Source organism: Rhamphochromis sp. 'chilingali', assembly GCF_963969265.1.
Source record: "Rhamphochromis sp. 'chilingali' genome assembly, chromosome: 5".
Taxonomy (NCBI): domain Eukaryota; kingdom Metazoa; phylum Chordata; class Actinopteri; order Cichliformes; family Cichlidae; genus Rhamphochromis; species Rhamphochromis sp. 'chilingali'.
Genome location: NC_137932.1, coordinates 4,565,783 through 4,592,941, shown reverse-complemented (window position 1 = coordinate 4,592,941; position 27,159 = coordinate 4,565,783). Strand labels below are relative to the sequence as shown.

Sequence of the window (27,159 nt, the reverse complement as noted above, 5' to 3'; positions counted from 1 at the left end):
AGGGCAGAGAGAAATTTACTTTCTTTCCACTGTATTGGTCATAAGAATGAAAATGAACTGCAGCAGTCCAAATGCAACAGCAATAACAACACCAGTAATAAAAGAGAGAAACTATTCAGGATAAACTATGTGCTCCTTTTCCATCTATCTCACCTTCTAACCCTCTCTCGGTGCACATATGTGTGTGAATTAGTGATGGGATTTCCGGCTCTTTTTAGAGATCCGGCTCTTTCGGTTCGGCTCACTAAAAAGAGCCGGCTCTTTCGGCTCCGAACCGGCTCTTCAGGTTGTTTTGTTGCTTTAATTAATTTATTATTAACAATAATATAAAATTATGCACAAAAGGAATTACTAACGTAAAAACAAGTGGTTTTATTTATATATGTTTATATATAAATATATGCGGTGGCCCCTAGAGACAAAACACGTACAAACTCCAAAACACATTTCTAGCATGAACTGAACTTCCAAAGCCGAGCTACTAGATCACTTAAATTACACAATTGAAAGCATGTGTGTATTGTTTGTGTATTTATACACAGGCACTCATATATATATTCAAATAATTTAAAAAAAAGTTCATTTACCTGTTATTACCACACACCAAATCCGGTCGTTGGTACTTGCTGGCTTGTGTAGCCACAAGATAACAAAGGCTCAACACTGCGCCCAGCATCCTGGAGCACTTCTGTTGTCTTTTGTACGTGTTTTGAGTTTTTATGTGCTTCTGAGTTTTTACGTGCTTCGGAGTTTGTACGTGTTTTTACGTGTTTTGGAGTTTTTACGTGTTTTGGAGTTTGTACGTGTTTTTACGTGTTTTGGAGTTTGTACATGCTTCAGAGTTCGTACGTGATTTGAAGTTTGTATGTGCTTTGTCTCTAGGGGCCACCGTAAATATACTTTTATTTATTCACTCCACATAAAATGTAATAAATAAATCATATAATACAAAAATCAACTATTCACATTTCAAGTTTTAACTATTTAAATTTTCAGCTTTTTCCTTTCACAAATTTAAAGTGAAAAGAACACAAAACACTGCAAACCACAACACAATTAAATATAAATTATAATATGAAAACTAAAAGAACATGCTATTCTCTGTCATATGGACCTGCATGAATAAACTTTCTCAATCCTTTATCATCTGCAACTGAAAATAGTTGTGGATGATTACTATACCTTTCTAATGTTGTTGTCCCTGCCTCTCTTTCTCTCTCTCTGGCTCTGTTCCTGTGCTACTGAGTGTAACTACCGCCCCTCCCCCCTCTGCCCAGCATAAAGCACAAGGCTCGCGTGCAGAGTGAAGCGGAAAAAAAGTGCGAGAGAGAGGCTGAGAGAAAGAAAAAAAACCCACGTGACGGCTCGCGATAAGGAGCCGGCTCGCGTCGTTCACGTCAAAGAGCCGGCTCTAAGAGCCATTTCGTTCGCGAACGACCCATCACTAGTGTGAATGCCCTTTCCTGGCTCCTTTCAGATAATTTATCTGCTGCTTTCCTTTCCTTTTTTTGAGAGAGATTTTTTTCTTCAGGTCCAAGAATTTAAAAACACTCCTGCATACCTCCACTATGTACTGCAATGAGTGTTTTCCCTAAAAGGACTGGCTCAAAGGGGAATGTCAGTTGTGAAATGTGCTCAGCGGTACTTTGACATTTTCACCTTTAACGTGGATGCTAACTAAAAGATTGCTGAATAAATGCATGCATGTTTTAACACATCCATGTTACTGTGATATGAAATTTGATTGTAATTTGTAGAATGACACAGTAAAGTAGTATCCACAAAAATATATGATATTTGTTAACAATCATTTTACAATATAGTGCATATTTGAAAGGACTATGTGCCTTTAACCTGCATTCCTTCTAATGGCCAGCAGGGGGCAACTCCTCAAGCTGCAAAAACAAGTCTACTTAATTTATTACCTCAGTAAACATGTTTCTAAAAAATGTTTGGCCAATTATTTTTTTATTTAATCCTCCTTTTGAATTTATTAATTATGGTCCTAAATAAAGTAAAATACACAATAAAGCTGGGTATGCTACAGGGGACGGATGTTGTCGGCCATATGCAACTCAGGAGAAAATTATTGTTTTTTACCCAGTAATTTCCATAGAGATAATGAAAATTTAAACATAACAGCAGTCTAATATTCACCATCAATTTCAGCTCCGTTGTGGTTTCTCCCAATGCCTTGGGGAAAAATCTTGCTTTTTAAAGATAACAGCTGCATGCAGCAACCACAAAAAAAGTTGTAGGGAACGGGAGTCAACCAACATGGTTAAAAAAAGGAAAAATCTAGGGACCAAAAACAAAACACAGAGCTAAAATTTGCAAGAATTTCTTATGGGTTAATCACACTGCTACACAACACTGACTATTGTGGCATTAAACCCAGCTGCTGCTGAAGAATATAGTAATAGTATATTTCACCCTGTGTATGCTGACACTGGCTTTGAGGTGTATAGCACTGTAATGTAAAATGTGGTGTTAAGACAACAGACTGAGTACTTGATTAACAGCCGTGCTTTTATATTGATTATTTTAGTCTATAAATTATACACACTGAAACTTTTGCCAAAATTTCGTCAATTTTTAAACAATCAAAACTTATAATATGCCTAAAACACGCCAGCAACTAAAATGGACTTTCATCTAGAACTTTATTTACTGCCTTGTCCTCACAGTGTTTTTGTTGTTTTTTCCTTCCTCTCTAATGCTGCAGAATGGCTAAAGTTTAAGATGTTCATTCCAGAGTCCTCCAAACCGTACTGTTGAGAGGAAAAGTTTCAACGTTCCTTAGACAGAGCACAAGTCGAGAGAGCTTCATTAGCACATGTGGGCATACATAATGAACACTCGAGCACTGATCTAAAATAGCAGCTGGCATAATAGGGCAGAAGATTAACCAAGCATGCCACATGTATGCGCACGCACACATATACAATGGATTTTACTTCACTGCCTGTGGGTTGCACTCAGTGTTCCCTGTATGTTTCTAAGTGTGTGTGTGTCTGTGTGGGAAAAAGTGCATTATTGATGCAACCCCGCCAGAGAGAGATGATGCAGATCAAAGTCTGTGATGAGGGAACATGGTGGCCACCCATCACCCAATGACAGAGAGAGGGACATAGAATGAGACAGAGGGAGAGAGAAGAAGGCCATATACCAGCTTCCTTCCTATTCAGCTCCAGCCCTCCCATGATCTCCTCCAACCTGTTTGCTCCCTCCCCTTTCCTCACCCGTCCTCCTCCTCTTGCTGCTTTCTTCTACCTCCAGCAAGCATCCCTGAAATTGCGTCACGAAGACTTGGTTCCAAATTAACAGATTGCAGAGAGTCATGAAGGATAGAAGAGGATATGCGAGGCAGAGAGAGAGTGGGGGGGGGGGGGGGGGGGGGGGGTCATGAGTTTCCATGGCGACCGCACAGGACTCCTGCTTCTTGAACGAATGCATGTGTGTCTGTGTGTGCCTATGTGTGTGTGCGCATTCAAGGCTTTCACAGAGGGAGACACCATAAGATATTTTTTTCCTCCTTTTTTCGTTTAGGCAACAAAGAAGCATTTCTCCTACGTAAAGATGTAATTCGAACGATACGCAAGCGTACACCAACGCGCCATGTTGTGAAACATATTGCCTTCTGACTGTTTCATACTCGTTTCACAGCCAAATAAGGTGTGAAGGGATGACTGGTACATAGTAATTACAACATGCCCTGGTAAGCTTTTAGTCTGCTCCTATCATAAAACGAAGGCTAGAATCCTCACACTACATCCACATAAACAAAAAATCTGGGTATGAAGTCACACCCAGAATCAATCTGAATCTTCAGCTCCAACGCAGGTTTCAGACTCAAAGTAGTAAGTTTTAGAAGATCGGGTGTGATCGAGTGGAACGAACATAAACAAGACGAGGCGCAAAGTCTTTCTGCGGACAATGTGACCTTGACCATGTGGCCTTAAGTAAGAAAAAAGCAGCAGGCCAGGATATAGAGCCTTCAAGTGTGCGGAAATGCCTTTTGCCAGCGTGCTGTGCACTGTTGACTCCTGGGGTTATTTTGATTGGATCATTAACAGGACAGTAACACCTAAGTGCACAGGCTGGGAGTGATGACACAACCCGTCATGTCTCTCTTTTTGTCTCTTGCTTCTCGTTCAGTTTAGTACATGACCTTCATACTACCAGCAGGTAACAGCAGCAGAAAAAGCAGCAGCACAAGTTGCAAGCTGCTGCTAATGCTAAAGTCAAAGCATAGAGCAACAAATCTCCCAAAAATCAAATCCTAAGCAAGATTTAACAGGACTGCATAAATATTGTAGCTAATTTTTTATCTCGGTATAGCACATGTATGTGAGCTCACACATGTGCTGCACATGTACAGATGTTACTGTAGCAAGTCGCTCAGCTCAACATGTCCATTAGTAGCTTTTCTGAACCAAGAGGAGAAACTGGGTCAGAACTGTATGAAAGGGGGCACTTTTCCTCTCTCTGATTCATAAATACATACCACAATGGAAACACACTACAAATGTAGTTCTGCATTAGCCCAGACTTGAATATATCCCCACTGGAGCCCTTAACATCCTATCCTTAAGTCTTTCCATTGTGTTTATGTGTCTGAGTAGCACACTTCGGAGATATCATGTTGCATAGACTGTAGTACATTTATTATAGAGGTACTGAAGAATGCAATCCCACACATTTACACACACACATAGCGTGTTTGATGCCATGAAGGGCCAATGACCTGCTCAGTGGGAGCAGTTTTGGGTTCAGTGACTTTCTCAAGGGTGCTCAGTTACATATTTTTATGGACTGGAAAGAGATCTAATCCCATTGGAATGAAACCATGATTCATGTTAATCAACAAAAACACTTAAAGTGCACAGGCATTGTTAGTAATATTCCATTACTAGGAGCATTAAAACACTTTATTGGATTTAACGTTAATACCGGTTAACCACACGATCCCTGAACAGAAGTGTCCCTTTATCACTGGGCATTATACTAGTGTTATGGAGAGCATCCTGAATTTTTCAACAAACACAGCCCGGGGTTATCTTGAGCGTGCTGTCTCTAGAGTTTTGGCCCCTGACATCGGCATATCCCGCATACAGATCACCATCACTCCATGAGAACAGCTATTGCACAGTTTGGATGATTATTATGTACATAATAGATTTCTGCAGGCAAGATTAACTTTGAGGTGGTGCAGACTCTTATTTGGAGAATAGTTTGCAACAAAGTGTTCGGGGGTGGATACGGCTACAGCTTTGTGGGGAAACAATGAGCGAAGAGTAACAGAAAACACAAAAGTGACAACAAAGAAAACGACCTTCTGAAAACTGTCCCTCTATCTCCGTGCTACTTCAGTGTCGATGAGACCCCGATGACACAGGATGACAAAACTCAAATCAGTGCTGACTGTTCATACTGAAATCAGATTGACAAGAAGCTCCAGAAATGAAATAAAGTCCTCATGAAAAGGAGGGAAGTTCAACAGCCTGAGTTAGTTACGAGGCGACAATCATGTCTCAACCTTGACGTTCTCTCCTCATGTCTCCCTACTGCAGCTTTATGGAAAGACACAGAAGACCTGCGAGTCTTTGGGCTGGATGTTTGTACAGTGCTGCACCTCCCACACTCAACTCCGAGTGGTTTCAAAGGAACAAGGAGCTGTCACGTTGAGTGTGGGTGGTTATGGAGCTGTCTCCAACTAAAGACTTCTGATTTATGCCTAAAAACAAAACAAAACTACACTGAGCAGACACGGTAAATTCCTGCTGTCATTTCACTTCATTGGAAAAGATGTATAAGCGTAATAGGAGCAACACACCCATGTGACACTTCTCTGTGCAATACTACAGCTGATGTAATACAACTTAGATGCATTAGATAATCAAGAAAATCTAAATCATAGCAAGAGCTCAATAAGATGACTCTAATAAATGCCCATGTTTGTGTTTAGTACTAGCCAAACAACAAATACTGTGTAATTGTAATTACATTTGTGTACAGACGATGTTGCCTAGACTCATTTTGAGCAGATAAATGCAGTGTGATCTCACTACACACAGCCCAATCTGCTTCTCCTCACATTGTTCTCTTGCCTGCAATCAATGACACGTTTGCTTGAATTTACTAATGCAGCATTCTTCATCACAGCAATGCACTGTGGGTCTCATTCAATGCACAATTACTTTTGGCTGGGCAGCAGCCCAGGTGTATGCACAAGCTTGCATATTAATACTGCCACACTTACGGTGTGTTAGTGCTCAACACTGGGATGCAACAAAGTTCTTACCGTGCTCCGCAGCTGCACAGTAATCCTACAATCACAATGACAATTATATGGTTGGAAACTCTGCAACCCAAACAGATAGAGCATTGCAAGAAAATGCTGGAGTATCCACTTCACTACTGACAAGAGTGGCATGATGGCATCACAGCCTACCTGCAGGAAGCACACTAATAACGGCTGAGGAATTGTGCACCCACGGCAAGGCAATTAAATATTTTCCAACAACTTTCTCATTGTGATTCACAGTACCATCCATCAACCAGCAGTAGTGATATTTAAACTCTGGGTTGCATATTAGCATAAAGATTCAAGGGATCATATAATACATTTTGAAAACAGAGACAAATACAATCTTCATACACCACAACGTTCACCATATATTATAGCACACCCGTTCAGTGCAGCACTAAAGCCTGGTGCAGGTCGCCATCTAGTGGTTGAACATACTAGGCCAAAAGGAGACAGACTACATACATATTTTTTGTGCAACTTTTACAAAACCTGCACCAAGAAACAAATAACTGAGCCTTCATCTATGTCAAATATGCATGTATTATTACATTCACTCTTTATAGCACCCCTAGGCCTTCATGTTTTTGAAAAGCACTATTCTACTAATTACAAATTATTTTATCTGCACAGGTAAAGACTGCAAGGTGTGCTGTGAACCTTGCAACCAATTCACAGGGTGACCAGATCCCAACAACCTTAATGTGGGACAAAGGGGACATATCAGCAATGCTGAGCTGTCGTTACATCATTTCAGCTGCTCTTCCGTCTGGTAATAGTTTTTAGGTATACATAGATATGTATATAGAAACCATATATACATAGATATGTAGAAGACGCCCAGACATAGATTGACAAGCCTTCTTTTGAGCAATATCTGACTTTTATTTTTTGCATTTTAGATTTTATTTACTTGGTATATTGGTCAAGATAATACCTTTGGCCTCTCATCCAAGATTTGCTGGCGGATGTCCTTGTGTTTCTCCAGTAGCCTCTCCTGTCTTTTACTCTGGGCGTCTTCCAACTAGAAAAACACACACACACACACACACACACACACACACACACACACACACACACACACACACACACACACACACACACACACACACACACACACACACACAGTATAAGGTAATTATATCATAAAGTGAATTTGTCATAAAGTAGATGCAAATTTCAGGCAAATCTTCTCAAATTTGCAAAAAGAGCACCATTTTTCAGTGCTCTAAGTGCTCTGTAACGCCACAGCTCTATCGCTGCTCGCTTACCCGTTTGATATATTGCACCACCTCATTGACAAACGATCTGTTGATCTCTAGCTTCTCTCTGTGGGGAGGATTTATCATCAGTCAAACCAAGCAAGTAGTCAGAGTTTAACTAAATATTTAACATACGGTGACACCTAGTGGTCAAACAATTAAAACACCCAAGCCCAAATAGAAACAGCTTATTAATCCTAATATTTCCAAATACACACTTACTCTTCTGTCATATTCTTGTCTTTGGATTTGGCCTCATTGATTTTCTCTTGCCTTTTCTTGTCCATCTTCTTTTTAAGATCCTTCTTTTCTCTGTTGATGTTAGGACAATTAAAAAAAAATAATGTTGTGATTTCTGTTTGTTTCAGTGAATAAGAGTGCGTGCTGTATCCATCCTTACTTCTCACAGATGTCTCTGAGCTTTTTCAGCTGAGCGCTCTGGCATTCCTCTGCTATACTGGTCAGCTTCTCAACCAACTGGGACGAGAACGAACAGAGAACAAAAAAAATGTGACAGAAAACATCAGCTTTTTAATTAATCGTTTATTTCATAAATAATATATCACTGAAGCGACCGTTGCTGTAGTTCTGATCATAATTAAACAACATTTAGATGTTGTAAACAACAATCTCCATTAAGCTTTTTTGTTTTTTAATTCCACGCTTGGACAAACTTTTCTGACACCTGCGCTCTGCTCACTGCACAGGGGTATTGGAGCAGAATACATTCATTTTTTCATGCCACACAAGAGAGCTTGAGCACAGGCAGCAAAACAAAGACTGGAATATTCTACAGGGGGATGACCCAGCAGCATTCATGCTGTGGTTAGTCTGCACTTGCTTTTCTGAGCTTTAGGACAGCTGGAGATTGTCAGCACATTATCCAAAACAAATCAGTGCAAGCTCCTATTTGTGTGTGGGATCTGTTTATCCCAGTTTTACATACAGAACATGCTTGTTTATATTACTGATGTTTATGTGAGAACACAACAGCTGGCAATTATTTATCTGGGGAAAGTGCATAGGAGCGCATGTCCATACGGGCATACAAGCTTAGTATGGAGACAAGTTTCAGAATTGGTGTGATGTCTATAAATAGGCAGCTAACAGGCAGAGCACTTGCAGTCCAAATCTCTCCTTTGGCATTATAAAAACTACAAAATATGCAGCTTCAATTTTCTGATTGAAAAGCACAGAGAGGGTTGTTTTTGTGGCTGATCCCTTTGCATTTGTATTTGTTGGACTTCCCATTAAGAGTGTTTTCATTTATTTGCATTGCCAGGATGAGACGTTATCAGAACGGATGTCCCAACGCTGTGAGTGGCGTGCAAAAAAAAATTAAACAAAAACAAGACTTTTACATCAGAATTCTTCTTCACTAATATGAATTAACGTCTTGTTTTTGCAGAAAAACAGAGCTACACTGTTTAGTTGGTAGGTTACTCAGCCTGTTATGCACTGATCTTGATAGATCACATTATTAAAGCTCACATGCAAAGCTTTCCACTCTCACCTGTGCATTCTGGATACTGCAGCATCAACCTAATTTGCATCACTTAGTACATTAGGTCCTCAATCTCCCATTCATCTATGTGCAGTGTGTATCTACTGATAATTATAAGAAAGGTTGCAAAATTGTTTTGACTGGAATACGTGCGGAATTAACTGAACTAAAGCTTTGTTTGTGCATTCAAATGGCATTTTAAAAGCAGTCCCAGAAAATAATAAAAGGGGGAATGGAGATCAGGGATATCTTATAGAGAATAAAGTGGTGCGTGGTGTCCCTGTAAGAGCATGTGCCAAAATAGTTTTAAAAGTCTGTACATTTGCTCATCTGCAATTAGTGTTATTTATTCGACTCACAGTTCAAATATGTGAACGTGTATGACCTTCTCCTGCCCTCTCTTCACGCATATTTTACTATATCTGGTCAATTCAAAGGATCCCTTGAACGTTGATCAATGGCTCCTTGCACTGAATTATTTCCTTTTCCTTCTGAGCTGAATTAGCAGCTCAAAGGGAAAGAAACCAAAGCTATGAGCCAGGAAAACTTCCTAAACAGTCATTTCCCTTGTAATTTTTCCATTCACATGTTCCTCTGGCAGTGCCAGTGATTCCATCTCAAAGTGTTACACACTGTGTCACCAGAGTATTAAACGATTACGGCTATCAGCCTGTGTGATTTACAGCCAAAAATGACTGCAACACGCAGCGACATCCGCTCTGGGAGCAAATGAAAATTACACAGAACATAATTTTTGTTTTCATCTAAGTTTTATTCAGATCAAGTTGGCCTGAATAATGATGAGAAGTCATAAAGGGGATTACTGTCTTTATTTACAGACTTGGTTTATTCACACAGTATCAGACAGGTCTAGACGAGGGTCTTCTTCACATCTGCACATAATTAATTGTCGGATTTGAGGAGAAGTACCTGCTTGATGTGTTCTCGTTTCTGGTATTTTTCGCTGTAGTATTGCTCCTGGCGAAGTGTGAGGAGCTGCTGTTGCTGCTGTTCCTTCAGTTCGGCCAGTCTCTGGCTGCATTCCTGGTCCAGGTCACACAGCTCTTGATCCAGTGTGGACAGAGATTGTTCAGACCGACTGGACACATGCGTGCAAACACACAAACAAAACATGCACAAGTTAAGATAGATACTTCAATCGCAGCAGAGTATCTTATGCAGTAACTGTTAGAATCATTAGAGCATTACTAATCTATAATGCTCACTTCTGACTCCTAAATTTATTTACATGACCTACTAGATTACCTTTGCATGATGTGGAAAATAATAAAAAATGATTATTTCTCCTGTACTAGGCCTTGGTGCAGCAGCTCAGTTCATCACCTGTCCGAAATGAGCTATTTTACTTCTTTTCCTCCTATTCCCGCCACCCAACTTTGGTGTGGCCATGTTTTGCAAACAGAGGGTTTAACAGCAGGTAGGCTTCTGCACTCACAAAGACTCGTCTCACATTTGCCAAAAGATGAAGAATTTGGGGAAAATATTCTGTGAGCAAATTAATCAGCACTGATGTAAAACAAAGAAAATGTGAACGAAAATCAGGAGAGGAATAATGGGTTCACTTTAAATTTCTGACCACATGTCTGCTGCACATTAAAATATTATTTTCATGCACTTTCTCAGGAAGTGATGGTAAAAACTTAGATGTTAGGTGTTTGAAGTTATTTATAACACAAAGAAAGACCGGGCAGGTGGAGTCTGTGATATAGACACTTGTTCTGGACATGAACATGCCTGAAACTTGGAGGAAGTCTTATGCAACATTAAAATTCTATGAACAGCTCAGCAACTAATACCTGTGTTTGCTTTTAACTAGTACTGTATGCACTCCACTGTGGTGTGGCATATTGAGTTTGCATGTACTTTTTTACATAGTTTAACAGAATCATTATCACCTCATAAAATATGTAAAAAGCTTCTGTGGTATTTACAGTAAGATGTGTGCACAACAACATGTGTGGTTATTTTGTAAGTTTCAGTCTATTTCTGCGGTTTAGGACTTACATGAAAATTTTCAATACAATTCACAAAATAGCACTATTAAAATTAAAATGTGGAATATAGTCAGAAATCTGCACTTTTGACACAGGTTGAATCAGAGGCTCATCAGGGCTGTGCCACTGACTCCACACTTCTCTATAGTGTTGTGGTTAACAAATTTGCCTGACAAGCAAAAGATCCTCAGTTTGATCCCAGGAGAGAAACAAATCCCTTTAGAGATGTGTCAGGAAGAAAATGAAAATCTTCCAAATCAAACATGCGGAGCAACCTGCTCTGGGAGCAAAGTAGCTTTTATGTTGGAAAAAAGAGCTTGTTACTAATTGTATTTTTGGTTGAAACACAACACTGAGTCTACATGGGAGCTGGTATAGGAAAAAAGTGCAAGTAACTTTATTCTTCTTAACTGCATGGATGTGTTTTAGTGGATTTCTTTTAAAGACACAGAGCAGGAGGGGACGACTTCAAAAACAAAAAGAAGGCAAATAAAAGTAAAACTGAACACTAGAAAAGGAGGCCACCTACCTTTTCTTACCATCTCTTTTATGGCTCTTTTGCAGGGCAGAGCGCCGACGCTGATGCTGGCTCTGCAGCTCCGACACACGAGCCTGGTGCTCCTTGATCAGCTCGCTGGTCTTGCGGTGGTGTTTCCGAACCAGCTCCTTCATCTCCTTGTACTGCTTTCTCTGCTCCCGAATGAAGCCCTTCTGTTGCTTCAGCTCCTCCACTGTCTGAGCCTCCAGTTCTAAATACAAGAGAAAGGTCAAGGGAAAAGATTTCTAATGAAAAAATTATAAACTACTGTACAACAAACTTTTATATGTTTACTACACTGTTTCCCATCGCTAAAGACGGCCATAATAGTAAAGTGCTGTTACTCTGCAAAAGCAACCATGAATAATTAATCTTGAACAAAGAAATATGACCTTAATATGGGCAACACAGGGATTTATTATCTTGCAAATCAAGTCAAAAGGTCTAATAAATACTTAATTTTGATAAGAAGTGATTTCAAATAAAGATAGGAACAGAGATCAGTAAAATCACTATAGATCTAGCAATCAGAAGCTCACCCGTGAGAACACTCTGGATGATGTCTTCAGTCTTCACTGATGGTTTTAATGAGCCTGTTCAGAATTCACAGGATCAGTTAAAGTGGGAGTAAAGTCAGTAAACTGGGTACAAACAGCGATATCTATATTAATCTAATGCATTGTTATATATATTAAATCAAGTCAGACAGTAAGAAAAAAATAATATTCCCCAAGATTATATCAAAGATTTACTTATTCAAATAATTAGTTAGAAACTAAATGTACATTAATCAAATACATTTAGTTTGACCAGATTCCATTAAATTTAAGATTGTTCGTATATACCACAATGATATGAAAAATGTACAAAATTACTCAAAGTCAGCCTTTCAGGCATGAATATCTTTTTGACTGTGGATGTGTAGCGATGATGATGATAATGAAGGCAGGTACGCTGTTTTAGTACCTGCAGGCTGAGGCTGGTGGCTGACCAGTGACTGAGGTTTGGGGGGAGTGGGTGTGTGGCTCAGTCCGTTCTCAGCGGGCGTTATCCTCTGATCCTTTGATTCTGAGGGGGCATCACTTAATGTCTCCACCTGTGCATCATATGAAACATTCAGGATTAAGCAAATGCAAAGTAAAACTACTGCAGAACAACTTAAATCCCAAATATCATTTAAATCAGGCATGTTTCCATTTTGCAGAATTATACTTCCAAACTTCTTCATATGAAGTACACTATAAAAAAGAAGAAAACAAAAAACCAGACGCTTGAGTCTAACAGTAGGAGTAATTCCTTCCTTTGCACCTGTATTCAGAACTCACTTGTTGGCCCTGTTGTGTCGTGCAGCTTAGTTTGTAGACATAGCTTTGGTAACCCACTCTCAGCATGGTTTCCTGTGCTGAGGCGCAGCAGATCTTAATTTCCCGTCGGCCTGCCTGAATGTCGGCGTATACGCTCTTATCTCTGAAAGGTTAATGCAATTTTAAATGATCTAGTTTTTTTGTCATGCTAACCGAATGTTTCCCTTTTTTCTCCCCTCTGCTCTCTACACTTATCTCCCCACACTGTGCTCCGCGCTCCACGCTCTGCCTCTTTCGGTCACTGTTTCCATGGTCACAGCATGATACAGCTCTCTGTTGGCCATTCTCGTGGGTAATCATATCAGCTGGCAGAACAGATCAAAGAAGCCCTTCAGGAACAACCCTGCTCTCCGGTTCGCTTTTCCTAATAACCCCAGATAACTCCGTCCTGCCTAGTCTGTCATCCTAAATTTATCCTCACTCCAGTCTTAGAAATCATCTCTCCTCAGTAATTAAGTCTGTGTCTGTTACCTGATACACTGGCACCTACATTACTCGTGCTCGTCTCCATTGAGTAAATTCAAACAGTCCCCTACTTGCAAATGAACAACTTCAGTAAAACCCTGTTTCCTCCCTTTGCTGCACTGTTGCTGACCCTGTTAGTCTGAGTTGTCTGATCTAATATTTCCTTGGTTGTCACTTTGAAACAAAGCAAAAAAATAAATAAATCACATTTTCTGAAGCAGCAGAATTCTGAGCTTCTTGCCATTTAAGTTGTTTTCAAACTGGAGCCTGTACTAAAATTTAAGCTTACTGCCAACTCTAGTTTAACTGTGTGATTGCCTATACTGCGTGTATATACTGTGCATCGTTGGTCACTACGTGCTTTAATGTGTGAAGTAGATTGTACTGTTATTGCCTGGGGCAGGGTTAAAGTGAGAAATACCATCTTTGTAAACAAAGTTTAGTTGCATTTTTGCAAAAAAAAAAGAAAAGAAACAAAAATATTTTAAACGTGCAATGTTTTAAACAGTAGTCTTGGTCTTTGGTGATTCTTTTGTATGAAACCATTGTCAGGGCTGTGTAAGTCTGCACTTCAATCACATCTCATGACACAGTCAAGCAAAGTACACTAAAATTTAAATTTTGGTTAAGTGTTCCTGGTTAGGAGCGAAAGATAAAACATTACAGCATACAAAGTGCAATCTTAATAGACTGATAATACGATAAAATAATAACATTAACACAGCTAAGGTGAGTGTAGATAGGCTTTATAGTAGGAGACTTACAATTAAGACACTAGTTAGAGGTCAGGTACACTGCAAAGCGATCACAGCTCCCTAGTACTACAGGCCCTTCGCCCCTCAGTCTACTCAGCCTCATGACACAGTCTCACACATCAGGACTTTCCATTCATGTGGAATTGTGGGTTTGTGGGTGACTTCGTAACTTAAAATAGACTGTGATGGTGTACAGAGGCAAAATGACAAAAACTGTGTCTCTGTCCAACTACCTAAGGACCTGATGGTAAACTCCACTGACTTCTGAGCATCTTTTTAAACAACCTCTGTATTTATGTAAGCTTAAAGTGTCACCCCACCACTATTTATCTATCACAGGTTTTATCTGTATTTCAATTTTGAAATTATTTTCATCAGCACTGTAGGAAGTATTCCAGTGCTTTACTGTTGCTCTTTTACTTGAGTCACAATACATCACAACATCATTCAAAACACTGTAAACAACAGTTAAACACACAGACCTGCATTTAAGATATTATTTGGGTAAAACTATATAGATACTGTTAGGATTTCATGTACTTTAAGGCTGGCCTTTTTCTTAAAAACATCAGGCATAAAATAAAGCATCCCCTGAGAATCAGTGGTAATATACGCAGGGGTGATTTGTGATATCTAGCAGATCGATGCCATATTAGACTTGATGCTGCTGCAATGACGCTATAGCAGTGGTTGGAAATACAGTCTCTCATGGGTGACCAAGAAACAAAAACTGTTCCAAACAAAGTCTGCTGATAGTATCTGTGTGAACTTGTGGTGCTGTGCTTAATAATCCATCATTTTATTCACTAGTGCTATTAGATGGCTGTGGGTTTCAAAGCACTTGCGATGGTATTAAAAAGCCTTTTACGCTTTTCTCTTTCTAAATTGTTTCTGCTCTCTTTATCTTCTCACCTTCCCCATGATATATTTTGACTTCTTAACCAGATTCTTCCTCATAATGAGGAGAGTGCCCATCTGGATGAGGGACCGCTCATCTCATCAGCCACTGATTATTGGCCTCAAAGCTTTTTACGCATGAACACAAAGAGTACAGAGGAGAGACACATGTTGGATGACCTGTGATGCAGAGAGAACTACAAACACACACACACACACACACACACACACACACACACACACACACACACACACACACACACACACACACACACCTCTTTGTCACCCTCCTCCTCCCCTCCCTCTTCCAAGGTGAGAGCAGCCAGCTGATTGGCTCTTTGCTCCATCAGGTTGACATAGCGGATTGGATTGGACAAGGCTTCAATGACGTCTGAGGACAGGGAAGAAAAGAGTGATGATGAAAAAACCACATTTCTTTTTCTGTTTTTCTTCTTTCTTGCGATCACCTGACTTACCTGCAAATGTGTCTGGGACATAGTCCTTTACTTCAACATACACAAACAGAGCAGGTAACGTCAGGGACTGGTTCTTCTCATTCCTCAGACTGATGTAGTGATAGCCTGCAAGGTTTGGGTTAGATTTTAATTCTATCATTCCAGAAACAACAGTTTTACATCAAAGCAAAGAACAGCTGGACCAATACTGGATTGTTAAGACTGATACAGATATCTGGTAATGAAACAATATTTTTTCATTTCTTTCACAGACATGAAATATGCACAGATTTCCCTAAAACTGTTACATGTAATTATTTATAAGTCCCTACTGAGACAATAATGGCAATGCAGTTTAAATAAATCTTGTTCTATTGTCACAACAAGTCGTGCATTACTTGCTCCAAACAAAGTGCCAACGTGGAAGCTGTAGAGTGGCCTTTGGTCGAGCAACTATGCAATATCAACAGTCATAACATGGTTGGTTCTTTTTAAATTTGCATCTATCAGCTGTTCTAAAATCAGATACTGATATATCAGTCAACAGCTGATGTCGGCATACCAACAAATCAGGGCAGAAATATCGGTCAGGCTTTAGAGCAAAGCAAAGCTTATGCAAATGTTCATGATTTATCAAACTGTATTATAAATATATAAAGTCTAATATAAGTTATTTTTTTTGATATTGACCAAACGCCAACCTATGTGTGAAATTATGCTGAATAAGTGCAAAGTTTTGTCACCTGGACGGATGGCTGACACAGGAATGATGCGGTGTCCGATAAACTTCCCTCCTTCCTCAAACACTGCTATCCTCAGTGATGCTAGCGTGGGCAGGACAACCTAAGAATAATATTATGAATGGGAATAAAACACACAAATTGTTTTTACTGTTATATTATTAACTGGAAGCAGATGGTCAAGATTAATGCAGCCAACCTTTTTTTTTTAACAGTGGCTTTGCTGCTTAAATCCATAGGTATAAACTGAATATGAATGCGTTAGCGCTTTAATTATCTAAAGATGTCAAAATGGAAATTAAATGACACCCCAGGTTTTTTTTCAAGCTTTATGACATATAGCCATTACAGCTACCTATCAATATCTGCATATTGATAGCCACAGTAGTCATATCCCTTGACTGAATAAGTAGATAAGTTCAAAGGGATGAAAAAGGATTGATGGACTGTACATCAAGAACACTGCATATACAGTCTATGATTGGAATTAATGTTACCACTGCGTGTGTACAAGGCCATAGTTTCACCTTCTTAAAAACAATGGCTTCCTCTTCCCAGACAGGGTTGATGGCATTGCCCTGAGAGGTCTTGGTCTTGAATGCTTTTCTCTTTGTGTCCACTGGTAAACCAAACATGTCGATCTCCACGTATGTGCCCACTTTCTTATCTGACAGGAACTGGCCTGAGATGATCTGGAAGGAAAAATTTAATTATACAGAGAGAAAGCTACACACACACACGTACACACACAAAACACAAACATAAACACACCTTCACAGACAGTGTGTTGGCTACTATCCCATCCACTGTGCTCTCGGTAAATGGGTCAAAGTGCTTATCCGGCCGTCTCATAAACTCTGGTTTCAGTCTGTAGCCACATTTCCCATTGTATTCATACATGCCCAGGTTGAGCTGCATTGATAAATCTGTGGGGTGAGGATAGGAACATATTTAAACCTGGATAATGACATAAAAGTGAGAGTGTTTTAGTTTATTCTTCAGTGTGAAGGAATGTGTTTTGGGCTTCCCTCTCACCAATAGTCTGGAAATTGAGAGCCACCAGCTGACAGCCTGCGTTCCAGAACAGCTGAGGGTTGTAGTTGGATGAATCCACTCGAGTGCCTTTAGGGTAGATCCTGCTCAGCTGCAGCTTGTTGTATCTGAACAGAGCTTGTTAAGGGCAAGACTGCATGACCTGCATCTGAAAATACTTTCTAAGTGATGCTACTAAACATCTGCTGGGATTACTACTCCAAAATCACTCACAAACAACATAATCCACAAAAGCAAGTTAAGGAAAAAGCTAAAAGGAACACACTCAGCCTTTGTCTACTATGAAGGGGTAAAATGAGGCTGAAATAACAGGCTATTCTTCAGTTCATCTATGCTTGAAACACCTATGCTCATCTACTCTGAGCTTTTCACCCATCAGCTCCAAAAAATGAGCCCAGACACTCTCAGAAGAAGTTCATTTATTCTCGTGTAACTTTCGATCACTACCAACAGCTCATGACGTTCTCGACACCACAACAGATATAACTATCCCTCTCCTCTATCGCTGCACTTGTGAGCAAGACCTCGAGATACTTGGAGTCCCCCACTTGAGGCAACAACTCTTTCCTCACCCAGCTGAGAACCATGGCATCAGACACTGAAGCACAAATTCTTATCTTAGCAAGGACAGAAAGAGAGATGCTTCGGTATAACCATAGGGATACTCCACAAACTCTACAGGAGATTTGGTCAGCTGCTCTAAAGCTTTGGTCTCGACAAAGGATGACATCTGGTAGCTTCGATTGATCTCTGTGGGTTGAGAGTGGTATAAAATTGTCAGCTTATTTAACAGCGATCTGTTTGTTGCTGCACATTCAGTATTCATTGTTGTTACTGACTTTTGGAAGCCTCAAAGCTGTTAAATTTGACAGGTTGGATGTAGATGACCAAGTTGGACATTTCCTCTGTAGCGAATGCCTCACTGCCTGCTGTGCCCTACACATGGAAGCACACATATTAAAAAACGTACAAATACAAAGCAGCAGAAACGTTACCAAAAAAGTCTGTTAGAATCCTTCTGCAAAGGTTTTATTGATTTTGGAGACACACAATTTGGAGACATGATCATACACTAGAGGACAACTTCAGCACATATAGGCTAAACAGTCTGTTTCCATTATAACCAGGATTTGAACTGATGGCTGTCACCTGCAAGATACCCACCTCATCCATTGATCCCTTTTTACAGTCATCATCATCATCATCTTCGTCCTCGCTTTCGGCCTCCACTTCACCTAGAATGCATGGCACAGACAGGATAGCAGAGAAATGCATGAAACAAAGCTGAAACGAGTGTAAACTGAGTTTTTATTTCTGCCAAATCAATGCAAACGTTGCACAAACACGAACGGAGCCGTCTGTCTTTAAATGGTCTTCATTTACAGCCCACGACTGCCTCCATTACATTTAAAACAGCGACACAAGTAAGGCTCATGCTGGCAGGTCCTAATTTATTGGCGCTCATAGACAGAGGAAATGAATTTCAATATTGTTTTGGTTGAGCTGACCCAGCCTCTGCACCCACATAATGAGAGATCTGCTTAAGATTTCCCACTGAATCGAAGGTCCCACTGACAGAGGAAATTGATTTTAACGGTGTAATTGTCTGACCTATAGCTTCTGTGCCAGCCTAATGAGGGCTCTACTAAAGATTTAAGTCTCCATCTGAGGTCATGGACTCACCAATAGACTTTCTGCCCTGTGGTCTCAGTGTAAGCTCAGTACCATCAGAGGGCTGTGTGGAGTCTGCCACTTCCTCTTTGGTGGAACCTGCGATTTAAAAACAAAGCACTCACTGAAGATCATCCTCATATTTTTCAGTTCAAAGTTTACTGTTTAGTTTACTCAGTAAATCATCTTAAAAAAAAAAGAAGGTTATTTTACAACATGTATACCAGTTAAAAAGGACTCCTGACTGTTAACTTGTACTGCTTACTTTCCAACACCAGGGGGCAGTGTGTTTTAGCCTAAGAAGAACTTAAGGCTCAACAACCAGGGCAGACTAAAGGTGACATGTTGCTTGGTCCAGTGGAATATGTAGATGGATGTTAAATAAATAGACAAAACAATATATGTTTGGCCACTGCCTGCCACCAGAGCTCCAGTTTGCTTCATATTGATTTTCCCAGACTCTGGACCCTGGTGTTTTTAAGATGATGGTGGTGAGAACAGTCTAACATGTCAGTCCATGTTAGACTTAAATGATTCAAATAATTTCCATACTTATCAGGATAGAAGTGATTGATTACAGGACCATGGATATCCAGCAAAATGTGTCCTAGACTCTCACTGTGGGGGCCATGGGTTCATGTTTCTCCATTCATTTCTCACTCATTTGTAACAACCAAATGATACACATAACATAACTACAGCCAATCACACAGCAGCAACTTGATACATTTAGGCATATAGATATGGCCAAGATGACATTTTGAAGTTCAAAATGAGCATCAAAAAAATGATTTAAATGACTCTGAACTTGGGTCGGACAGGCTAGTCTGAGCATTTCAAAAAATGCTGATCTACTGGGATTTTCCTACAAAACCATCTCTAGGGTTTATGGAGAATCCATATTCATCAAAACATTCATTGACCCAGGTTGTCTTGAACATGTCTACATGCATCAAAGCACTGAGTTGCTGCTAAAAAGAGTAAATATCCAGTCAGCGGCAGCTCTCCGGGAGGAAATGCCATGTTGATGCTAGACGTCAGAGGAGAATGGACAGACTGCTTCATGGTGATTGGAAGGTGTCAGTAACACCGTCATAACCAAGGTATGCAGATGAGCATCTCTGAACAAGAAACACATCGACCCTTAAAGCTGATGGACAGCAACACACACACCGCACACATCTTATCAGCCAAGAACAGGAAACTGAGGCTACAATTCACACGGCCTCGCCAAAAGTGTACAGGAGAAGATTTGAGTTTCGATTTTTTCTTGTGGCTGTCAGCTGGTAGAGTCAGAATTTGGCATAAACAACATGAAAGCATGGATCCAGACTACTTTGTATCAACGGTTCAGGCTGGGGGTGTAATGCTGTGGGGGATATTTTTTGGCATACTTTGAGATCCCTTAGCACCAAAGCTGACCTGGTGCTGTTGCGAGTGCGTATGTAGTACACAACTGAAAAGGCAAACGTATGAACAAATAGGACTGATATTAGGCAGTTACAGCAAAAAGCAGAGAGCATTTTATACATACACACTCACACACAACTGGCCAGAGTTTAAGATGCCCCGGTTTAAATGTATAATGCCTGCAGGGAGTGCATGCAACAGCCAATAATACCTTCAACTGATGGAGAGGGCCATGAAAGTGATGAATGTTAAACAATAGCACTGTTTTGCTCCAGTGATTCAGTTTCTGGACGGCACAGAGCTCTTGGTCCACAGTACAGAGGGACCCAGATGGTTAGGCTAGCTTTTACACATCTGAAATATCATAACTCAGTGAGCCCATTGTGATTTGATGGCTTTGTTAGTAGAATTTGTGTGTGTGTGTGTGTGCGTGCGTGCGTGCGTGCGTGCGTGCGTGCGTGTGTATTATATTAAAGGTGCAGTACCTGCGCTTGGGGAGGAGGGCTCACACACGCTGGAAGAATCACTGCAGGTGTTAGAAACCTGCTCAGAGAGTTTTTTCTTTGCACTTCCACTTGTCTTGTGGTGTTTCTTTTTGTTTTTCACCAAGATCTTTCCCATCAGCTCCATCGGGCTGGGCAACGGCACGCCAGACTCCAACTAGAGGGAATGTGGAAGGAGAAAGATGCAGTTATAGATGAATGAAAGGTGCTTTCCTACATTAATAATTTCAGATATATTGGATGATGAGAGAACATGAGTTATTTTTCCTGATTAAAATTGTAAATATAAATTTGAGCAAGAGCAAATGCTCCAAAATGCTAATTTATGGGTAAAGATTGCTACAGTGCAATCACAGTTAAGCTGTCTTTTTCTCTTTTTTTGACAAACTAGCTAATTACCAGATGAAAACACTAAAGTTGTTTACTAGAGTGTTCCACTTAAAATGTAAATTTGTGGCTATTACTCTTTTCAAATCCTCTAAGGAAGAGTTCGCTGGTTAGATGCAGCTGGTTAGTAAAAAATGACTGTTTCTGCTGTGAGTGTTATAAACTCGGCTCATGTTATAGCGGAAAAATTCTACGCTTGCAACACCTTAATCAGCTTCCTGCAAGGAAACTAAACATTAAACACAAACGCACGTTCTCTCAAATGAGCTGGACAGAAAGTCGCTACATCTCCAATTTATTTATGGGATACGCTGCTTTTGGATCACAGTGTTTAGGGATAATAATATTTCACTAATGAGCAATTCAGTGGTGCAGAATAAACACACGCACATGCTCAAACTGCTGTGTTTACAACATATCAACTATAAACATAACCTCACTTAAACATATCAAACTTTTACTTGAGCAACTTGAGAATCAAGAGCAACAAAACAGTGATTCATACACCAACTAACGCCAAGATTTTCCTTCTTGTGACCTATTTTCCGCACATGTCTATCTACGCTCTGCTAATGTTGCTGCGGGGGAAATCTTACGACAAAGATTAGCCATCCTGTTTGCATTCACCTCACTGACAGTTACCAGGGAGGAAAAGCAAAATTGGATGGGGCAAGTAATCCTGATTGCACTCAAATGCACCGCACAAAGCCTAATGAAATAAACTCAATCAAGGTTTTCCCCCCCCAAATGTCGAAAACAATTACGCTCAGCTGTGATAAGAAAGTGAAAAGTTCCATTTGGCCACCCTTAACCACTTTCAAGCCTCAGTATCATACTAGTGGTAAAGTGAGAAAGTATTTCCTTGTTTTGTTGCTTCATACGGCGTATCTGCTCCACGATATTTCAGAGCAACGGTTGTGACGTTTAATAAGCTAGATTCAACTGTTTCAAGTTTTCAGTCCAGTCCTTGTCCCTAAACCATTTTCAGTATTTTGCTTGTTACGTTCATTTGTTATAAGACATATGACTATACGACAATTTCACATTACATAAACAGAAATTGTTCAATGAAGGGAATAGTCTTAGCATTTTGTTCCAAGTGCATGCTGGGTATGATAAGAGTATCTGGTCTGGATGTAACATAAGAAAGGGAAGCAAGTTTTTTTTGAATTGGGTCAAATTGTTCTTCAAAATTTAAGCAAATGTTTTAAAATTTCCTCAAAATGTGTAAATTTACTATTAATACTCAAAGTGCTTTTTTCCAATAATACTTTCAGGGAAGTACAACTTTGTTAATAAGTATCTTTACACTGAGGGACTGTGAGTCTTAAATCTTTTAAAAAATGTTGCTTTCTTTTTAACAGGGGATGAACTGTTAAATGTTCGGGTCTATATGTTCAAACAATGTGAGCAGAAGGCGGAGAGGAGTGCTGCATGTCCCGCAAGCGCATGTTAGAGGAAGTAATTAAGTCTTTGCTATGTAAAAGTGTTTTAACTTCAGTTATTGGGATATGGTTATTTATTTTACTCGCCTCCTTACAGCTCCGACAGTTTATAACTTTTGCATCCACATTATTCTCAATCTGGCCTCCTTATGTGTGCTCGTATATCTCCCCTTGCCAGTTATAGTCTGTCTGCAGCTTAAAACGAAGCCCCAACAAGATTAAACAAACCGCAAGACAAATTGTTTAATTCCTTCAAATATTTCATATATTTTACGCAGTTACAATGAAAATGTTTTTCGCCAACACAGTCATTGTCAGCATAGTGAGAGAAGCAAGAAAACAAACGATGAATCAAGCTTTCAAACTGTTTTGTTTTTACTTTGAAAATAAAAGAAAATCACCAGTCGTCATTGTGGGACGCGATTGACAGTTTTGTAAAGTGGAGATGGAGTAGGAGCGCAAGTTTCTAAGAAAACTTTAATCCTCTTAATTCTCACTCTAGGTTGAGCTGGATTTCATCTAGCTGTATTACCCTATCTGCCCCGGTCCCTGTGGGCTTATCAGGCTGATATCCCTTTCGATACGCTGTATACATAGCTGACTCCATGCCAGATGGGAGTGACTGTCATTGCTCTCACCTTTCCTAGTTTGTACATGCTCAGTGGTAGAAAGCTCATTCCTCAATGGCACTTTCTCTTTCCATCTTTCTAAATTCTCCCTTGGTGTCTGTCTCCTCATATCTCTCCCCTTCTCCTTCCCTCTGCCACTCCATTCAAAAGGCTTCTCCCTGATAATACTTCAATGTCAAATCCAGTCAGAAGGCTGTAATTCTCAGCGGGCTGTGACTCTGGCAGGCAGCAGTGCTGAAGGAGCTCCCTGCGTGTGTGAGATAATTCTGCATCTTACTGCTGCTGGGAACTTTAGCTGCTCCACAGTGTTGTGCCAAAGGGAATAACGTCATCCCAGGAGAATGACGCGAGAGGAGTAAGCGGTACATTAAAGTACATATATGTGCAGAACTGTTTGCGAGGCATGTTTTCACGTACGCACTGTGAGAAGTGCCTAAAAGTCCTTGCGAGAGTTTGTGTGCAAGTGTCTACATTTGCCTCACGTAAGAGCCTGCGTCATTACACACAAAGACGCCTTGGGGGGGGGGAAAGAAGTTTGGCCACAAAGGGACAATGGAAGCTTTTAACTGGTAGTCATGGCAACAGAGGAAAGGCCTGTCTGAGATAAAGGACTGCCAAGAAAAGCCACGTTTAGATTACAGCGGAAAATGCTTCCTTTTAATCTTAAACGGCTTTTGTTTGCAGTCTCTGCTGTGATAACACAGACGTGATAGGGAGGAATAAGCACGATTGCGGGATGATTCGTTAAAAGTTAGCTTCCACGGCTATGTGCGTGTTTAAGAGAAAGTGAAAGTGGCTGAGGCTTCAATGAAAAACAACAGCAGCCGGATATTTTGCCAGGTGCCAAAGGTCACATGGTGTTATGTGTGAGAAAGAGACAAAGAAAACAAAAAGAAAGAAAAACAGAGACACATATATACTAGGGGTGCAACGATACACAAAATTCACGGTTCGGTTCGACACTTTGGTGTCACGGTTCAATATTTTTTCGATACAAAAAAATGTTCATGCTTTTTTAATTTGTCATTTATTAAAATTATAAATATATATTTTAACTCAAAAGTACAGTTTTTAAATTTAATGTTGCTGAAACAACAAAGTAATAAAAAAAAATCTATCTGATCGAGAAATCACTCATCTTTGGAAAGGAGAGTTTATTACAGAGAAATGGCTCTTTCCAAAATAAAAGCTATACTATACACTTCTTCTGGGCTATATTCTCAGCAGCATATTAAACATATCAGGTCCACATAAGGAGAATCATGTGCTAACGGCTGTCTAAATGACTCGGGTAAAGTTTGTAGCATGCGTGCTTGTTGTTTTTGTCTGCTTCCACTTGTCTTTGCACTAGGATGATGTCGTTGTAAATGTGCAGTCATATTCATTGTGTTCCCACTAGTGCTGTCAGCGTTAATCTGAAATAACGTTAACGCCACAACACGGCAAATCTCCGTTGACAAGCTACCGCGGATCGCCCCGTGCGTGGGGCTGGACGGCGTCAACACGTTACCGAGCAAACTGCGCTAACGCAGTAGTTCCCACCAATGTAATTGAGCATTGCGTGGCACATCCCACATACTGTTTTACTTTTGTCCATGACGCGCTTACCTTCAGGGTCATGCTTCACATGAAGACCAAAATAGTTCCAAAGGCCAGATCTGAATGAGGGTGGGGGAGGTTCAATTTGCCATGTTGCAACGAGCTTAGCTTCTGTCTTGCTAGCTTGTGCTGCGCTCAGTGGATCTGCGCTCAACAGTGCAGCCTAGGCGGAGTAGTCGAACGCAGATCCACTGAGCTCTCAACACAGACAGCATCGTCAGAAGAAAAGTTGATCAAATAAATTAAAAATTTTGTATTGTTCAATACATATGCGTACCGAACCGAAAGCACTGTATCGAACGGTTCAACATCGATACGAGTATCGTTGCACCCCTAATATATAGATATTGCAAAGTCTCAAGACTAATTTCTTTATATTTTGCTTAGAAAATGGGAAACAGGTGCACTGATTTGTTGAAACGTCCATTCATGGAAATACAGTATATAAGGCAAACAACAAAGTTTAAAGTCAATATTTGGTATGACCATGTTTATTCTTCAGCACAGCCTGAACTCTCTTAGGCAAGCTTTCCTGTCAACAAAAGGCTTCTCGAGGGACATTCAAAGCTCTTCTTTGGATGTTGGCTGCCTTCGATAATGTTGAAACAGTGTGCTATCTGTTGCTAATCAGACACTTTCCAGATGGTATTGGATGATGATCCTTTTTTTTGCATTCGCAACTCAATAAATTTTGACAAGTCCCCCAACACCACTGGCTGAAATGCAACCCCAAACAATTTACAATTTGAATTTTTCACTCCATAAGGCCTGTTGCCACAGATTTCTAGTCCAGTTCTGTTGTTTACCTTAAGAATGGCTTCTTGACAGTTACCCATACACTGGGACAGTTTCTGATGAAGCTTCAGTGACCAGTAGATGGATCAACTAAAGGTCCAGATGCATCTCACAGATTCTGTCAAAATGTTTTATCTTTGGTATTTTTCGTAGATTTAACTAGAGAAAATGGAACAAACTATGTGTTTTGCAACAGGTTGCTAGTAACAAAGTGCCTAAGGATACCATTTAAAACGGATTCTTTGCCAAGTTATCTGTATGTGCAGACAAAACACTGGCTGGTCTCTTGTGTTAGATGCCTTTTTTTATGCTTGAATGATTTGTGGGTCAGCATTGAGTGTAAAATCCCAGGAGTCTCTTTGGAAGCAAAATATGAAGCAATGAGAGGGACCTCAAGACTTTTTCACAGTACTGTGTGTGTGTGTGTGTGTAAGTAACTATGTGAGTTTTTACCTCAAAGAGAACATTTATATGGGCAGCATGGTGAGCAGCAGCGTTCAAGGACATTCATTTCTCTAGTGCACTCATCTGTGTGATAGTATCTTCTGAATGCCTCACTGTTGTTGTATCATATGTGTTCGTGTGTTGGAAAGAGTCAAGCAAGTGTGAATGTGAGCGTGAGCACAAGCAAATGTAGCGGGTGCGTGGAGATCTTATATACTCACAAGATATTTCTCCAGAGGTTCTGTCAGTAATGCGTCTCCAAATATTGACCGGCAATACTCAGCCATCTTAGCCTGCTGCTTTGGTCTGGGAGTCATCACACAAAGACACACACACATACACAATCATGATTTCTCCACTAAATATCAATATCCTGAATATGTATGTTGCCCCAGAGTATCTTGGTGCCATTAAAGATGAAAGGATTCATCAGAAGCATGTCCCTAGCTCTACAGGTGTTTACACAGTTGATAAAAAACAAAGTGGTTGGTTAGACATATTGACAGTCCTGCTGACGGACAGTCCTCATCAATATGCTTAACAGTATGAAGATATATTTTTATAATACTGAAAGAAGAAAACCTTGGTTAATACTTTATTTATGAACAGATTCTGTATGTAAGTTCCCCCATACATATTAACTACCTGGAGGGTAGTTAATATGTTAATATCAGTGACCACCAAGTATATTTCAGAACGTAATCAATTTGCTATTGTGTAATACCCGCGCTCTTAATTTGAAAGTTTAGTCACTGCAAATAAGTTAGCACCAGGCATTCCTGTCTCCTGTTTCCCTGTCGGGGAGATGGTCCACAGTTCAGTAACTGCACCCATGTGTAATACATAAATCCTTTTGAAACTGTATTAAGCTTATTGTCGAATACAACAAATGGAAAACTGCCTAATTTAGTGGAATGC

The 27,159-nt window shown here is 40.1% G+C and overlaps 1 protein-coding gene across 2 annotated transcripts in view; it reads right to left on the bottom strand.

The window, feature by feature from the left end:
• The window catches only part of plcb1l (phospholipase C beta 1-like), a 131,497-nt gene that overhangs the window by 6,000 nt on the left and 98,338 nt on the right, over positions 1-27,159 (bottom strand). The window contains exons 13-32 of one of the 2 annotated variants that reach the window (XM_080883519.1): positions 26,463-26,547; positions 20,925-21,099; positions 19,042-19,128; positions 18,523-18,593; positions 18,198-18,294; positions 18,024-18,108; positions 17,341-17,465; positions 17,077-17,231; positions 16,833-16,997; positions 16,309-16,408; positions 15,587-15,691; positions 15,386-15,501; positions 12,596-12,725; positions 12,169-12,222; positions 11,621-11,840; positions 10,007-10,175; positions 7,973-8,049; positions 7,795-7,884; positions 7,582-7,639; positions 7,248-7,334 (exon numbers count right to left, since the gene is read on the bottom strand). In XM_080883519.1, coding sequence (XP_080739645.1) covers positions 7,248-7,334; positions 7,582-7,639; positions 7,795-7,884; positions 7,973-8,049; positions 10,007-10,175; positions 11,621-11,840; positions 12,169-12,222; positions 12,596-12,725; positions 15,386-15,501; positions 15,587-15,691; positions 16,309-16,408; positions 16,833-16,997; positions 17,077-17,231; positions 17,341-17,465; positions 18,024-18,108; positions 18,198-18,294; positions 18,523-18,593; positions 19,042-19,128; positions 20,925-21,099; positions 26,463-26,547 — 2,251 coding nt within the window. Of the gene's footprint in view, positions 1-7,247; positions 7,335-7,581; positions 7,640-7,794; positions 7,885-7,972; positions 8,050-10,006; positions 10,176-11,620; positions 11,841-12,168; positions 12,223-12,595; positions 12,726-15,385; positions 15,502-15,586; positions 15,692-16,308; positions 16,409-16,832; positions 16,998-17,076; positions 17,232-17,340; positions 17,466-18,023; positions 18,109-18,197; positions 18,295-18,522; positions 18,594-19,041; positions 19,129-20,924; positions 21,100-26,462; positions 26,548-27,159 lie in introns of those variants that run through there. The other variant, XR_013971812.1, reaches the window with a different exon arrangement.